The sequence below is a fragment of the Acanthopagrus latus genome, chromosome 18, assembly GCF_904848185.1.
Source record: "Acanthopagrus latus isolate v.2019 chromosome 18, fAcaLat1.1, whole genome shotgun sequence".
In the NCBI taxonomy this organism is placed as follows: Eukaryota; Metazoa; Chordata; class Actinopteri; order Spariformes; family Sparidae; genus Acanthopagrus; species Acanthopagrus latus.
Genome location: NC_051056.1, coordinates 19,625,011 through 19,641,670, shown reverse-complemented (window position 1 = coordinate 19,641,670; position 16,660 = coordinate 19,625,011). Strand labels below are relative to the sequence as shown.

General features: G+C 42.1%; 2 protein-coding genes across 4 annotated transcripts; both read right to left on the bottom strand.

The window, feature by feature from the left end:
* Positions 1-1,188: 1,188 nt before the first annotated feature.
* prpf19 (pre-mRNA processing factor 19) lies at positions 1,189-6,730 on the bottom strand. Its single transcript, XM_037077732.1, has 16 exons — positions 6,511-6,730; positions 6,168-6,317; positions 5,678-5,754; positions 5,197-5,338; positions 4,968-5,041; positions 4,798-4,863; positions 4,643-4,684; positions 4,468-4,542; positions 4,272-4,347; positions 4,040-4,149; positions 3,734-3,889; positions 3,529-3,598; positions 3,269-3,442; positions 2,953-3,035; positions 2,154-2,259; positions 1,189-2,045 (listed from the first exon to the last, which is right to left on the bottom strand). The coding sequence occupies exons 1-16, from the start codon at positions 6,527-6,529 to the stop codon at positions 1,948-1,950; spliced, it is 1,518 nt and encodes a 505-aa protein (XP_036933627.1). The 5' UTR covers positions 6,530-6,730; the 3' UTR covers positions 1,189-1,947.
* A 767-nt stretch (positions 6,731-7,497) lies between these two features.
* Positions 7,498-16,086, bottom strand: LOC119007815. Of its 3 annotated transcripts, XM_037077729.1 has the most exons (12): positions 15,643-16,086; positions 15,329-15,422; positions 15,189-15,246; positions 12,582-12,596; positions 12,363-12,493; positions 12,145-12,280; positions 10,916-11,200; positions 10,410-10,748; positions 10,111-10,292; positions 8,825-8,926; positions 8,619-8,717; positions 7,498-8,540 (listed from the first exon to the last, which is right to left on the bottom strand). In XM_037077729.1, the coding sequence occupies exons 2-12, from the start codon at positions 15,368-15,370 to the stop codon at positions 8,328-8,330; spliced, it is 1,602 nt and encodes a 533-aa protein (XP_036933624.1). In that variant the 5' UTR covers positions 15,371-15,422; positions 15,643-16,086; the 3' UTR covers positions 7,498-8,327. The 3 variants fall into 3 exon arrangements, with proteins under 3 accessions (XP_036933624.1, XP_036933626.1, XP_036933625.1); XM_037077731.1 differs by lacking the exon at positions 15,329-15,422 and having other exon boundaries at positions 15,643-16,084; XM_037077730.1 differs by lacking the exon at positions 15,643-16,086 and having other exon boundaries at positions 15,352-15,411.
* Positions 16,087-16,660: the final 574 nt, after the last annotated feature.

Below are 16,660 nucleotides of genomic sequence, written 5' to 3'. Positions count from 1 at the left end.
ACACCGTGATTAAATTAGTACCATGACTTTCATTTAACTGTGGCCGCGTCCCAAACCGCTTTGTTCTCCACTCGCTCACTCTTCCCGTCACAGGCGCTCCCTCTGCAGTGAGCCGTGCAGTACGATTTCAGGCACTTTGGAAGAAATTACCTCCGTAAGGTTTAAAACAACATCTTGTGACAGAGAGGATCAAACACGAGGTCACATTACCCACTAAACATGTGCTTCATGTGGTTTGACGTGGCCTTGGTAATCAGTGAAGGAATGTAACTAAGTACATTTACTTAAGTACCTGTACTTTACTTGAGTAGTATTTTCTGCTACTACATACTTCCACGCCACTTCATTTTAGAGGCAAATTATTGTACCTCTACTCCAATACATTTAGTTGTTTACTAGTTACCTTGCAGTTGGTGTGCTGCTTCAGAGCCAGCATCTTGTTATTAGAAGGCTGCTGGTTCGATTCCCCTGGTTTGCATGTCGAAGTGTCATTGGGCAAGATACTGAACCCCAAACTGTGCTCGGTGAGACCTTGCATGGCAGACATCGCCACCTGTGTAAGAATCTGAGCATAAATCACTGTAAGTCGCTTTGGACAAAGGATAAATGCCCTAAAATGTAAGTGATGCTTAAGTAATATGAGATTAAACTATTTGTTTGCATAGGTGACTTAAATTTTTATCAGAGGATTATTTTAACAAAAAGTATGACTTTGGGTACTTTATACAACACTGTTGCTAATATTGCAGATCCCCTCCAGATATGACATATAGAAAATAACTCAGCTGTAATAATTTGTATGCATTTCTTTCCGCACCAAAAAAGTTAAATTACCCTTTGAAGGATAAATGAAGATTCTAACTCTACTCTGTGTCTCTCAACAAAAAAATCAAATTCTATGAAAATGCAAATATTCATCATTTAAAAAGTTTCACGACTGGACACATGCCTTCTACTGTTGTGTAAACTCATTTCTCGGTGCATGTGATTCACAATTGTGTTAATGTCTTAATGGAACATCATCAACCAACCTCACCAGATGAATCTGACAACTGCCGTTCATCATTTTGCACAATGAAACTATCAAGCAAGTTGAAAAATAAATAAACAGGAAGCAAAACACTTACTGGAGTGTCATGTCATTGAAATCACAAGGCATCTACGGGCGACTACACAACAAAGCACTGATATGAAACGGATATGATTTTAATTCCTGTAGTGGACACAATGGTGCCCTTGATTTGACAAACAGATGAATGGCAATACAAAAGATATTTTATTTTACTGTAAAAGGACAAGAGTTGCAACAGGTAAAATAGCAAGTAATGAGACATATACAATTGAAAAAAGACCAATGTTTAAATGAAAACAAATGAAATTGGTAATGAAAGTAAAAGGGAGGTTAAACAAGACTACATTTTTTCACAGAGGATCATGAATCTCATACACCTGTTCATTTTCTTCTTTGCTGTATTGTACGTCACTACAAAGTATTTTCATGTCACCCTAAAGATACTGTAATGAAGCTGGTCTACATTATGGATCAAAGCAGATTGCGGTCACACCAATTAGTCCCAACAGTGTAATATAACACTGGAATTGTATTATAAGCATCTTTAGATCCCCACACACACACAAAAAAACAAATACTACAGCAAAATCATATTTTCTTGCAAATCAGACAGGAATATTACACTGGCTTCTGTATCTTTCACATCATTTACACTTCAGTCTCACAAACATGTCGCCCTAAACGTGGTCATTCTATGGGATCTCATTTATGGACAAACACTAAAGAAGTAAAGTTAGCAGTGATTTTTTGTTGTCTTCTTTACTAAAAATTACAGGTCTATGCCGAGTCAGTATCCCGGATTGTGACAGCTTAGACAGAAACAAACATATCCTCCTCTTAGTCGTTTTCCTCCCATCATCCTGAATCAATCTTTTCTACAAACTGTAAAACTTGAGACTTCTGTCCATTCCTGCAGATGTCAGGAACTGGGCATTTTCTCCAAAGGCCACTCCAGTCACCAGTCCTGAATGGTCTACAGTTGGAGAGGAAAAAGACATGTCAGAAATCGGCTACTTCCACAAAGCAAACACTATGCTACATGTGATATGGAAACTAGAGACAAAGCATTTTTTCCACCCACCTGTGAAGTTGAGGACCTCAGACCACTGCTTGCAGATGTAGACACGGATGTCGGACCCTCCTACAGCCAGGTAGGTACCACTCTGGTCAAACACGAGGGACTTCACCTGTAACAGAAAAGCAAAGTATGAGTTTCAGAATCTCAAAAAGGTGCGAGCTTCAGAACAGAGCAGCAGCCCAGAAAAGAGAAACGATCCAATGCAGTGGTAAAATGGACAAAATTATTCTTTACATGTTCTGTGCTGCAGTTAATCCACAGACAAGCTATGTGGATCAAGCATTTACTTCCTATGACTACCACTGATCACGCTTACTTTAAATCATCTTGGTCTGAGATCTCATGAAATTGACTGAGCTGGATGCAATATTCATACAATTTACATGTCCTTATGGTAAATATGAAGCTAAATGTCCTCATAAAAATCTGGAGCATATTTAAAAATATAGGCTTGATTGACGTAAAAGGCCCTGTTGGGCCTTGGCTGAGGAATACGCTGTATTGTGTGGCGTTGTCGATACCACATGTATGTGGTGTGTTTAATCTATATTGAAACACAAACAAGTACCAAGTTGATGTTTTACATGCAGTTACTATTTCTCTCTAAGCCCAGAAACTTTCTAGATGTCATTGCACTGAGCCAAAAAATAGTTTCTGGCATTTCTGCTCAAGCTTCATTTTCAGTGTATAATCATGAGTACAGAATCGATCTTTTCATCCAACTCTGAACGACAAAATTAATTCCAAAATCTTCAATCCATTCATTTTATAGGAGAAATACCCATCATCTTTCTTTTTTTACCTCGTAGTTGTTGTCCAGAGTGATGGTCTTGAAGTTCTTCAGTTTCCTCAGATCCCACAGTTTCAGCGAGCTATCCTGGGCACCTGGAGCACAGCACCAGAAAAGGACGTTAGGGCGTTTTAAACATTCAGTACATAGTTCCAGATCTTTATAGTGCAAAATCAAGGGCTGACGACGCACTGAGGATAGGTCAGTAAATCAGAGAAGGCCTAGTAATGTGATGTGTGCGTAGTTTTCCCCCAGTATTTCTGCAGCACTGCAATCTGCACATCAAAGTTTAACCAGAACAATCTAAAATGCCATCAGTAGTACTAACCTGTGGCCAGATAGTATCCGTTCTCAGAGAAAGCAATGGAGGTGACGGGGCCAGAGTGGCCTGGGAAATTGGCCACATTGGTACGCTCCTTCAGATCCCAGATCTTGATTTGGGAATCGGCAGTTCCGGTGCCAAAAATGAGACCATCAGGATGGAACTGAGCACAGGTGAGAGCTGAAGGGGAGGGGACAGAAACATTAGCACCTGGAGCATAAAGTAATTCACTCAGACTGCCTAGAAGTGAACACAGAGGAACTTACCGCAGCCAGCACTTTCATCAGTGACTTTGGTAAGGACTCTACCAGTCTGGATATCAGAGAAGGCCCAGTACTGCACAACACAGGAGAAATAAAATACGAGAAAGTCAGTGGAGTCACACAGTTAATCACTGAAGACATCGCCTGTGTTTAAGTGTTAAATACAGCATGAGGTCTGTTTGTGTTTTTCGTTAAATTGCTCACACACCTGATCCTCTGAGGAGCTGAGCAGGTAGTCCCCAGTAGCGTGCAGGGAGAGTCCAGTGACGCCTGCATCGTGAGCACGTACCACCTGGACACAGTTGCCCCCGGTGACGGACCACACGCGGATGGTGTTGTCTGGAGATGCAGAGAAGACCACAGACTAGAGGGGGAAAGACAGAAAGGATGTGAGGGTTAGGAAGAACAACGATACGTAAAAATAACAGATCATACTGAACATGCCTGCAGACAAAGAATTGGTTTACTGAAGAACGACTGGTGTGGTTGATGTTTGAATCAAGGCAAATGTTACCTGCGATGGATGGTAAATGACAGAGGTGACCTTCTTGGTGTGACCCTTCAGTGTTGCCACAATCTGCTCCTCGTTCTTGTCAAACACCACCACGTTCTTATCAGCTCCACCTGACGAACACAAGAGGATTGATATCAGATTAAGTCTTCAAAATTACTTGTTGCATGTAAACAAATCACAAAAACCCTTAAAATGGCAAGATGCAGCAGAGGAATGGATTAGATTATTATACCAGTGAGGACTTTGTTGGTGTCTGAGGGACACAGATCCAGAGCCAGAATACCAGGGACACTGGCACTGTGAAGACCCTGAAGGCAACAAAGAGAGCTCATGTTGGCACTATGCACATATAAAATCCATTAGAAAACTTTTTCAGTCTTCTGATTAAAATAAATTATATACTCAAACATATATGAATCTTAACTTACAGCATGTGAGGCAACTTGGCGGTATTTGCTGAGATCTTCAGCTCTAACCAGCTCCTCTGGCACAGTTTTTCCTCTCTGAGGGAACAAAGTTTAACAGTTCAAGGAGTGTGACATTATATAACACAGTATCACAACAGATATAAACAATGTAGCAAGTAAAAGAGTAGTATAATACCTTCTTTCTTTCTGTTGTGAGGATGGTAGCTTTGTCTTGAAGCTGCAAACAGAAAACAGACATACTGAAACACATCTTAGACCTGATAAATAAATGGAAAGTTTATGTGAACAATGATTTATGCAGTGGGAGGACAAAAAAAGAAAAACCCATACCTTCTGGATGATCTCTGGGGTCATTCCCACCTGTTCACTAATCTCCATAGGCTCTCCACCAGCACCCTGAAATACAGATAAGAGATGGTCAAGAGGAAGTATTGTAAAATCTTACAATGATCATTTATAATCAGTATGTTATCCACTTGGATTAAGAGTCAGTCACTTACTGCTGCAGCTGGCTGAGAGGCTGGGACAGCCTGAGGGGCAACCAATCCAGCCTGGGGCTTGAGGGTGGCAAGAGCTGTGCAGAGAAAAAAAGATCTTTTATGGAACACACTGTCTGAAAATATTATCCAGTTCTCATGTTGGTATGGGGCAGATTCTGGAGAGTTGATGTGCTTTACAACTGGAATGAAGCCCTGCAGTAGAGGACACGAATACTCGCTTCCCACTCACCTTCTCTAGCAGCAGTGACCTCTTTGGTGAGTCGAGCGATGACTCTGCAGGCGGCATCATGTTGATAGAGGGCGTGGGACAGTTCTTGGCGAGTAGTCTGCAGCTGCTGCCGCAGGGTGAAGCTGTGAAGCATAACAGCATCCTAAAAACAGAAATGAGGAAACAGGATCAGGAAACTTTTCTCACCTCATTCTGTATATGTATTACAAGCACATTTGCAATTATCAATTTAGCAAAAAATCCATGGAGTCGCTTACAAAAACAACCAGGGAGATGTGCGTTTTAATTTCCCAGTCAAGACAGAATATGCACTGCATTGTGAACTACTAAATCCAAGACTGGTTGATTTGGCTCCAACTCAGACGTTAAAAAACATCTGACTCCTGATTCAAAACAGCTATTATGGGAAACATTATCTGTATGAGGGTGTATTTGTTGTGGATTTCTCTTTTGCCACCTCCACAAGGTGAACAACACTTACCCACTCATCTTGAAGAGACTTGAGAATGGCAGGGATGCTTGTTGCTGATGGAGCCTTTGGTCTAATAGGATGAGACACTAAAACAGAGAAGTTGCTCATGTTAGGAACAATCAATCTCACAAAAATAGCACTTTTCAAGACATGATGGAATAAAAGGTGCAAGTCATACTTGCTGTAGTCTACTGCAGAGGATACTGCATGTACAAGCACAACATCTGATATTTCCCCAAACATACCTTCAAAGATCACAATGGCTAAAACATCGGTCAAATAAGCGCGTTATCACCACACAAAATGTTTGTCTTGAACTTTTACAACAATCCGTACGTTTTTTAGACAAATATATCAAACATTCACTTTTTAAAGCTTCTCAGTTGTGATCATTTGTTAAATGGCTCTTCCATAGAGCTGTCTTATGTTTAGCTAAGTGTTATGTTACCTAATAATCTGGAAAACGGGTGCATTTCTCCAGGAACTCCATGCAGTTTACCTTTAATATCTACGAGCTGCTCCTCAGACAAGGGCTGTCCGTTCATCGGGTCCGTCCCATTCTCTGCGATGTACTTCTCGATCAGCCTGCGCTCAAACACCTGGTTGGACACCGGGGAGACGCACGGGTGCTCCGGCACCTCGTTGGAGACTGAGATAAAAAGCAGCAACAGCTTTCAAACCACACGATTTCAACAATGAAACAATCACAAGCAAGATCAGGGAACTACCGTGAGTGGAAGGCGGCACTGCATGGCCGCTAACGCTAGCTAAAGTAGCTAGTAGCATTAGCGCTAGCTAACCTCCACCGCCTCCGTCATATGAATGAATTGAACTCCACTTACTTGCACAAAACAAAGACATCTTCCCGACGCAGTCCTAGGAGTCTTTTCTGAAGATGGGATCACGCTCGTCCTGTACTTCAACAGTTATTAACGCTAATGTTGACTTAACTTATGTTTTAGTCAAAATGTAAGTAGCACGCTGTCCTTTCATTGCCGCTACAAACGGGCTTCTTCTTCTTCTACGGTTTCCGCCTGTCTCTGAGCGTCACAGCGTCACCATGGCGCCACTGCCCTCTGCCGGCCGAACAGGCCACCGCCCCGATCAATGCACCGAAAACTGGGGCTGAAGTGATTGCTCACATTTGACTGCTTATCATTTATCAAGCAAAAAATTAAATAAGAATAAAAATTGTCCGTACACAGCTTTTATAATCCCCCGGCATTGGTGCCCACTCCCAAACTAAGTCTGGACAAAAAGCAATTGTAATCATCAGTAGTCATATTTATGAGATAGAATGCCTAAATAATAAGTCGAAAATCATAATTATGATATTAAAAAACATGTTTAAATAATGAGTAAAGGTAAAGATGATAATGAGATTTAAAAAAAAAAGTACCTACAAACATGAGTAGTTTCCTCAGTTAAACTGGAAAATAAAGTTGAACACATCAGGGATTTGGCCATGCAGACGCACAAGTAGCCTACATTTATAATTTTGCCATGAACTTTGGGAACTTCATTGCACCTTTTGACACTTTTTCCTGACATTTTATACGTGGCTGTGGCTCAGGGGTAGAGCCAGCTTCTTGTTATTGGAAGGTCGCTGGCCCGATTCCTCTTGTCTGCATGTCGAAGTGTCCTTGGGCAAGATACTGAAACCCAAACTGCTCCTGATGTGCTGGTCGGCACCTTGCGTGGCAGCCAATGCATCAGTGTTTGAATGTATGTCTGAATTACTATAAACCGCTTTGGATAAAAAGTGTCTGCTAAATGACGTAAAATGTTATATACAAATATAACAGAGATAAAAACAAAAGAGATAAATCGATGATCAAAATAATCCTTTGTTCTGTCCAAACATTTGGTACATTGGAGAAAATCATCTCAAGTGTGTGTGCGTGTGTGTGTGTTAAATATAGAACCTACATTTTATTTTTAGTTTGAGAGACGACATTTTGATAAATCCAAAAATATCACAAGCAGCAGTCCATCCTCTTCTGTCACTAGAAAGATTTGGTGATGAGATATTATCCTGTACACAAGGTCCACAGATTAATAGGCTATTGCAATATTTGGTGGAATATGTAACATTTTACACAACTATCACTACAGAGTTACCTCGAGGGTAAGTACACTATATCGTTGCAAAAAATCATTGAACTGCAGAAAAGGGAATTAAAAAAGTGATGATTAAAATGTTGTTGCAGTCAGGAATGGTTTAACGTGATGGACGGAGGAAAAAAACAGGTCGACTAACTCTATATAATCTGTACAGTACTGAAGAATTCCCTTTTGCAAACGTTTGTATCACAAGTTCTAACTTCTACGTAGCCCTAGAGATCACGTTTCTCCCACAAACACGCCATCACTCAGCAAATCCAGTGCAGGTCATATTGGTCCTGAGGGTCCGGAGGTAGGTAACAGCACAGGAGATTTCAGGCGCACCACCAACAGCGTCGAGAAAAACCTAACATGAGACAGGAAGGCTAAAGCTCGATTAACGCTCCCGAAAAAATTACTTGAAAAAGTGACATGCAATATTGATACGGAACCATTAAAACTAGGCTAAAGATGCAAAAGGCACAGGTGAGGTCTTTCTTGTCTTCTCCTGCTTTCGTCTTCCTCTCCTCACTTCGGTTCCGACTCTCCCGTTTTATTAGAAGTTCAGTTTCTCCGACGTGTAAACGCTGCAGGACTCAGAGGTGTCCGTGTCTAGTGGCAGCGTGGAAAAGTAATGCTGTGATTCGCGCCGTCTTTCGTTGTCTTTCTTGATCTGGAACTGAACGCAGTCCTCGGAGGAGTGGAGGCAGTCTGACACCCCGGGCACCGCAAAGGAAATCCGCCTCTCTTCCTCATTAGTCGTCCCCCGCTAGGAAGGAATGAAGATGTTTAGATAATCTTTAGGTCTGTCACGTGTAAATTACTCACAACTTGAGCGTGGCATCACCTCAGGAGTCGAGTGATGACACGGGGAGCTCCCTGCTGCCGATCTGTGTGCCTCCTGGTTCTGAGCTCTGGGACTTCCTATCATAACCGGACTGTAACCCTGGAAAAGACGAACGGCAGCACACGAGCACATTCACTGCTATTTAACATTTTTAAACAAAGAGATGAAACCTACTGATTCATTTAAATCATTTAAATCGGCCTTACACTGTGAGTAGGACTGGCTCTCGGGGTCCATTTTCTCGGCGTTCCAGGCTGCTGAGAGTGACCGTAGAAGCCTGAGGGCTGAGGGCTCGGCTGGCTGTAATCCTGCAACACACAAACACACACACACACAAAGCTCAGCACAGCCACTTGGTTTGGTAATACAGTCTTGGAGAAAAACAAAAACTGGTGGCCTCATTTATGAATCCTTCAGATGTGTTCTTTGTTTACTTCCTTTGAGATGGGTGAAAGATTATTTCAGCACTCCAAGGCCTTTCCATCATTCGCCCCCCTGTCTGTATGTTAGAAGCTGCAGTATGGACCCTTTGTCTCCCCCCTCGTGGCACTCAGATTTCTCTGCCATTTGCCCTGCACAGTTGCCGTGGCAACTTCAACAAAAGCTCCAGCTCCAGGTGTTTCCAGTGCAGCGCGTCTCCACTGACACAACATTTAAAATGCAGAGAGATTTTTCGTGAGGATCTGGGCTTAATCAGCGATGTGTGAACTTCTTCGGCAGCGGCCTAAATACACAAGCCTGTTCCATACGCCGGCTTTAAGTTGTATGTCTTTTTTCATTACCATGAACATTGCCACAAAAAAAAGAAAAGACAAAAAAACCAACAATTGACTTGATTCACATTTAGGCGCATTCATGAGGGATTTTCAACTGACAGGCATTCAGTAAGATGAGTGCAAAACCTATTCCTGCATGTGGTCCATGCTCTGGGCTCTATGCTGCTTTTGTGTCAGCGTTAAAATGAAGAAATAGAAGCTGTAGTACAACGATCATAAAATATCACTTTCACACCAAAGACTTTGAGAGAAAATCAGCAATTTACTAGTTACAATTCCTCCCATGTTTCCAATTAAGTGTCATGAAGATGGAATAAATCACAGTAAATCTCCAAAAAGTCTCTAACTATAAAAAGTCAGAGTGTAGTGTTGTGTTGCAGTGGCCCTGTGAGTGCCGTTGTTATTTATCTGTTCCAAACTCTGTTACACAACCCCCCTTTATGTAACAAACACTATTTCTTCTCCTACCACCATTTCATTTTATCTTTTCATTTTAACTCAACTCACTTATTTATGTTTGCGTGCTCTATGTGGTTTCTTTTAACGTATTTATAACCAGAAAAATGTGAAAGCAGCTGGAAACTGCATGAGAAACGAACAATATAAATCAAAATATGTCATGTAAGCACTATAATCAGGGGAGACCAAATCTATTTATTATAGAACGTGGTAAGAAGCTAATCTATAGAACTAATTGATTCTCCTGATCTCCTCACCTGGATGTTGACCCTCGGAGGGTTGGCCGGGGGCGTGCGGTTTGCTCTGAGGCCGGCGATGATCTGCGTCAGGCTGCAGTTCGGGTACCGCTTCATGAACAGGATGAAACCGGCCAGTGACACGAACATGCCAGAAGGGACAGTGATGGACTTGAGAAGTGCGCGCCATCTGCCTCCTTTTTCTTTAGAGAGCGGCCACAGAGAGGGGGATGATGGATATCAGAGTGAGGGGCGATTATGAGGAAGCACAGAATTCAGTTACAAATACACTTAACATTTAAAGACGCGCTGCTCCTCACCGAGCACATGCAAAAAGGTGGAGGACACCAGGTTGCCATCCCCATCTCTGATTTCATACACTCCGTTGTGCCTTGAGGTCAGCCTGGCTATGACGACCTCATTGATGGTTCCGTTCCTGCCCAGGGAGATGAGGCCCCTGTAGCGCATGTCGTGGTCTGTTACCTGGCCCTCACGGATCAGCTGCACGGGGCCACGAGGGGGCTTGGGGTCAAAAGGGCCCAGGGAGGATTCGTCGGGGTATCGGCTGGGGGTAAAAATGAGGTGGGCATGCGGGATGGGAAGAAAGAGGGGCAGGTTTAGAGACTCCTTGGTGTAGCGGGTGACATTGAAGGAGTGTCCTGGACCCACATGCAGGATCATGAACACAGAGAGAGGAGCGGGATGAAATGTATGAGAGGGTGTCAGATGGGAAAGGAAAGATAAAACATAAATGTTACAGTTGACGGGATCCTAAAGAAATTCATCAGTCAGCTTCTTAAAACTCTCGTCTTCCGTCTCTGCTCACCGCGGACAGTGAGGGTGCTGCGGGACACCACCTTGCCCGTGTCGTCCCTCACGGTGTAATTGCCTTGGTCCGCCTGCGTCACCCTCTCGGCCACCCAGACCTTCCCGCCGCGCAGCAGCCGCCCCCGGCCGGCATTGCTGGTCTCGGGGTCCGTCCGGTTCCAGAGCACCACTGGCATGGCCTCGGGTGGAGCTCCGCGAGGGGAAAACTCCAGTAGGGAGCCATCTTCAGGGATGTTGTGCTCGAAGTTCTCCCCGTAGTTCCTGTGGTAGGACTTAATGCATTCTGGAGGAAGACGAAGGAGTGAGGGATCACAGAGATCATCAGTAATGGAAAGCATATTAACCCAAATACTGTAGTTAAGTTCAATTCTGAGGTGGGTGTTTCAATCTTAGGCTACTTCATGTTAAAGGGGCTCTCTGGAACAATTTGTAGCAATTTACACATATTAATCACTTTGTTATTGGCAAAAAATGAGCAGATTGTAACATGACATGAAAAATGAGACCTTCCCCGTCTCTGTGGCGTTGCCTATACAATCCTGTGGTTGATCTGGGTCGGTTGTTTAATGCTGCTGGACTGTGGATTTCTTTGTGAAGGATGAGGGTCAGACTTTATCTCAGTGCCTCCATTAACAGATAGCAGCAGTAGCTAACACTAGTTCAGATACAGAGTCCACTAATTCAAACCAACGACCAGCTTCAAGCACAACACTGGTCTCACAAAGAATCATTAAGTGCCTACATTTCAGAGGGTACCTTTTAATCCACTACATTCACAGGTGTTGTTACGCACTACTTTTCAGATTAAAACTCTGCATAAAAAGCATATGACAGGCTTAAAATAAAGAAGTTTCCAAATCTTTTGGCTTGTAAACACAGCAGTGTGACACCCCTCTAAACATATCAGCTGTATTCATGTAAATAATTGTTCAAGAGCTGAATAATTAATCCAAAGCACCATGTTTTAAATGATAAACAAGAAAAAACTCAAACAATAAAACAAAGACTAGAGTAAATTCACAAAACGGTCATTTACTGTCATCTCTTAAGCACTCATCTTGTGATCAATCTTGAAAGAGATGTCAAAACTGTAATTTCTAATTTTAGTACATTTTTGAATGTGTTGATCTCAAATTCAAAATCCTTTAATTCCAGGACAGTAAAGGAGATAGCTGATGATTGATTGATAAAATAAGGACAGATCTCCCAGAGAGGAAACTTTCATACCTGAAACAGTCAGATGAACAGTCTCGTAGGTGAATCCAGATGACAGTTTGATGGCGTAAAGTCCCTGATCAGCATGAGTCACTTCTTTTAGGACTAACATCTTGTCTCTGGTCCACTTAAACCGCGGCTCCCTCACCTGCAGTCGCACAGTAAACAGGTTTTAGAAATCTGGACACGCAACAAAGAAAAAAGACAAGCAGGGACACACTTCCACTCACTGTGGTTTTGTCCAGCAGGACACGCCGCGGCCCGTCAGAGTCTGGTGTGAAAAACACCATTCTGGATGTGGAGTACACGGGCAGACGAAATTCCTTCCCGGCACACACCATCTGGGCTTCCTCTCTCTCACCTGTCGAAGCGGAAATAGAAAATGAGCGACCTCAGATAACACATTTCACAGGTGAAGATTAGGTGATAAAATGAGGCACATGACTCACCCAGTACGACCCAACCTGCAGAGAAAACAGAATGAACACGATTATCATTAATCTTCTCGAGCACAATGCTTGGAACTCATTAAAATATCAATGAGGAAAATATGGCAGCACTTCGCTCATACAGTCTCAAATCATTCAGTTGGATTCAGTCGGATATAAGAGCGCTCTAAGGCCAACAATGACCCTCTTCTAGCTTCTCTATTAGATTTAAGCATGGAGTCTAATTCTTTTGATTGTTCACCTACAAACTTGAACAGACCTTAATGCTCTCTCTGCTCTCAAAATCAAAATCTTCTGCAGTTCTGTTGAAGTGAGGAGTCCCCCAAGGTTCTGCATTTATACCACTTTTATTCTCATAGTCAAGTTATACTAAATAACCCCAACAGTTTAGCTAGTCTTGCCTAACTAATATTGAATGCTGGATGTTTTTTTTTTTAAAATGCAAATCAATGTGTGGACATTTAATGGCAATCTACTATTTGGATGCCTGGCAAAACATAAAAAGGCTGCTGCTCATAATCTCAGTATAAGTTCTGCTGTAGATCTCTGACTTGATGAGGTGAAGAAAACTGTCATTCATACTTTTTTTTTGTACATTTCCAAAAAGTGGTATACATTGGTAATTGTTCTGACCTGGACCATTTTGATGCACTTTACTCTTATACATGTCAGAGCTTGTTGGTGAAATTCTAGCCTATAATATGGAGCCATTGATTTAACAAGCGCAGCATTTACAGTCAGCGTATGGCTGTGTGCACCTTTAAAGTTGATCCGTGACCACCAATGATGGAGAAAAAGAAAAATAAGACAAAGAAGAAGAAACTTAAAACAAAAAGGTAATTATCAGCAATCTGTAGATTACAACTTGCTATAAATCACACTGTGGATTAACTGAGGACTTGTGTGCCGGTCCGTCCCTTTAGCTTTGCTGTCTGTGCTTGTTATTCCCAGGTCTCAGCTGGGAGACGGGGGGCTGATCCAGCCTATGTTGTCTGAGCCCATCAAGATTAGACAGGCTACATTTTAACACACTCATTTGAAAGGAAACATTGATGCGTGGAGAGCTACTCATCAGTTTTGTTTCAGCTTGAAAGTTTAGCCTTCCTCACGAAGGCTGGGTTACTAAGTACTTTTATGTTTCTTGTCATTTTAACCTCTCAATCCTCACAATGTCATATTCTACTATGTTTACATTTTGTCATTGTTTGTTGCGATTTTAACTCTGTTGCCTTTATTTCTGGCCTTTTTCTACCCTTTTTGTTTGTTAGTCCGGCACAATTAACAATCAGCAAGGTGACAAATCTGAAGCACCACTTTTTTTTTTATCTGTTTAACATGTCACTTTACTGCTTTTCTCTTGACTGTGTTCATTATTTAAGTAGCTGTTGTGTGCGAAGGAAAAGCTGGGGCTACTGAATCAACTTGTCAGGCATATCAACTCGAATAAGAAGCAACAGCCACCACAGCCTGTGTCATTAAAGCCTTCATGGGACATGCTCTTTACCTGGAGAGCTACTCATCAGTTTTGTTTCAGCTTGAAAGTTTAGCCTTCCTCACGAAGGCTGGGTTACTAAGTACTTTTATGTTTCTTGTCATTTTAACCTCTCAATCCTCACAATGTCATATTCTACTATGTTTACATTTTGTCATTGTTTGTTGCGATTTTAACTCTGTTGCCTTTATTTCTGGCCTTTTTCTACCCTTTTTGTTTGTTAGTCCGGCACAATTAACAATCAGCAAGGTGACAAATCTGAAGCACCACTTTTTCTCCCCCAGACTCTTTTTTGGGGGGAAACACAGAACCTCAAATAGATGTTTTGACCTCTCGACCATCATTTATCAACATCTACAATTGAGGATTAGGGACATTATATTATTAAAAAAAAAAAACCTTTATCATTGACTTCTATAATAACATTTTCCATTTGTAACTCGCGCGATTTACCAGTGTCGGCTGTTGATTAGAGAATTAGAAATATGCAACCCTATTAAAGGTGCATTCTGTAGTTTTAGGGAAGATATTTTAATCAGAAGACAAAGATCTTCGTGGACTGTTTTTTGTAATGCCTAGACAAACTAAATAAACAAACTCTTTTTTATTTTTTATTGTGGAATAAACTGAAGAAAGAAACTGACCTTAAAGTAAAACACAGATTAATACTGTTTTGCTTTCTTTATATGCGGCAGACCCGATTCCTTGTTTTCCGCTGACTAAAAAGCTTGTTTATTCAGTTACAGAAAAGATAAATATTTTTCAGTTTGTATTATTTCCTTATTAACATTGTAAATATTAAAATTCTGAGTTTGAGTTTCGTCTCCAAAACTACACAGCGCCCCTTCAACGACCTCATTAGAATTATATATGAAAACTGTAAGTCTCATCACAAACAGAGAAGTCAGTAAGATGATAGTTTATCATCATTAATAGCTACATTATCAAGATAAACACCTGCCAAAGGGCATGGCCTGCGAGAGTGGCTGATAATAGACACAGAACACATGAAAAAATGATTAATTATTAATCATTGAAGCCATTGTTGTGCATAAGTATGAACATCAAAGGGAGTCTTATTCAAAGTGGTGTCAAAATGATCTCCTTGCACTCACCCACAGCCAGAGGCAGGATGAAGAGCGCGGTGAGCAGGACAGAGGAGGACATCTTCCCCTGCGAAGACAGACAGAGATCGTTTTTAAAAAAAAAAAAAAAAAAAAAAAAAAAAAAAATCTACAACGATGCAGAGACGCACACGGGATGGACATGCGTGCCCACCCTCCTCATGTTTGATCATCGATCAACAAGCCACGCCAAGAGGGAGCTCGAAGACCACCGAGAGGATGTTTCTGCAGAATACACACGCGTAAATCCAACACATAATCAATAGTGTCACCGCCTGATCCGTGACGACCCGTCTGCCGTGTGAAGTCACGTCCACTCAGGTGTCCAACATGTTTCACCAGCCCGATGACCAACATTCACAGCGACGGAGAGGCCATCGGGCCGTCAGTCGCTGATAAGGTCCAAACGATCAGCCGGCCTGAGGAGCGTCTCCTCTGCACTCACCTGCGGGATGTGCGAGGAACAAATCCACCGCTGGATGATTAGAAATGTTTATGTGGATGGAGATAAGAGGATAACACCGTCCTCTGCAGAGTGCGCATGGGCACTGCCCGCTTTCTGTTATTTATGGGGACAGTGGGTCGTATTCTCAGCAGCTCTTAAGCAAGATGCGTCACACGTTGCGTCGGTTTTGTCGGTTTACGTGAACAAATACGCTGTTGGCGCAAGTTGGAAAGTGGGTACTGCTGGTGGGCTGCGCGACATGTTCACAGGAGAAATGCACTGATATACAAATCTGAGTTTCTTCTTCATTTGAGTATCTCCGTTCATTGCGACTGAAGCTGTGGCTCAGCGAGTAGAGCAGGTCGGCTAGTGATCGGAAGGTGGTTCAAATCCCAGCTCCGTCCTTGAGCAAGATACTGAACCCCAAAGTGCTCCTGATGTGCAGTTGGCACCTTGCATGGCGGCCTCTGCCATCAGTGAGGGCGATGAGCTGGCGACCTGTCCAGGGAGTACCCTGCCCTCTCCCGGAGACAGCTGGGATTGGCTCCAGCAAAAAAAACCCGACCCCATAAAAGGGATATAGCGGTTACGGACAATCATATCATATCATATCATATCATATCATATCATATCATATCATATCATATCATTGTACATTTGCACAGTCACACTTATTTCACATGTATTATATCTTGCACACGTCATGTATACACAAGGACAGTTACTGTATATAGTATGTTTATTTATATTCTAATTCTAATCAAATTGCTATTCTGTTCTTTGCTACGTATTTCCCTCTGTACCTGTGCCTGGACCTGTGAAATTCCCTCAAGGTAGATCAATGAAAGAATATAATATAATATAATATAATATAATATAATATAATATAATATAATATAAGATAAGATAAGATAAGATAAGATAAGATAAGATAAGATAAGATAATGGGCTGCACAGTGGCCCAGTGGCTAGCACTGCTGCCTCACAGCTAGAAGATCGCCGGTTCGCATCCCGGTCC

Excerpts from the sequence above, each read along its gene's own strand:
- LOC119007815 (XM_037077729.1), bottom strand. The coding sequence starts at position 15,370 with ATGATCAAACATGAGGAGGGTGGGCACGCATGTCCATCCCGT. Across the intron at positions 12,281-12,362 it reads TCCTGCTGGACAAAACCACA|GTGAGGGAGCCGCGGTTTAA; the intron begins GTGAGTGGAAGT and ends GTGCGACTGCAG. Across the intron at positions 10,749-10,915 it reads CAGCACCCTCACTGTCCGCG|GACACTCCTTCAATGTCACC; the intron begins GTGAGCAGAGAC and ends ATGTGGGTCCAG.
- prpf19 (XM_037077732.1), bottom strand. Across the intron at positions 5,042-5,196 it reads GGTCACTGCTGCTAGAGAAG|CTCTTGCCACCCTCAAGCCC; the intron begins GTGAGTGGGAAG and ends TTCTCTGCACAG. Across the intron at positions 3,890-4,039 it reads TCATTTACCATCCATCGCAG|TCTGTGGTCTTCTCTGCATC; the intron begins GTAACATTTGCC and ends TTCCCCCTCTAG.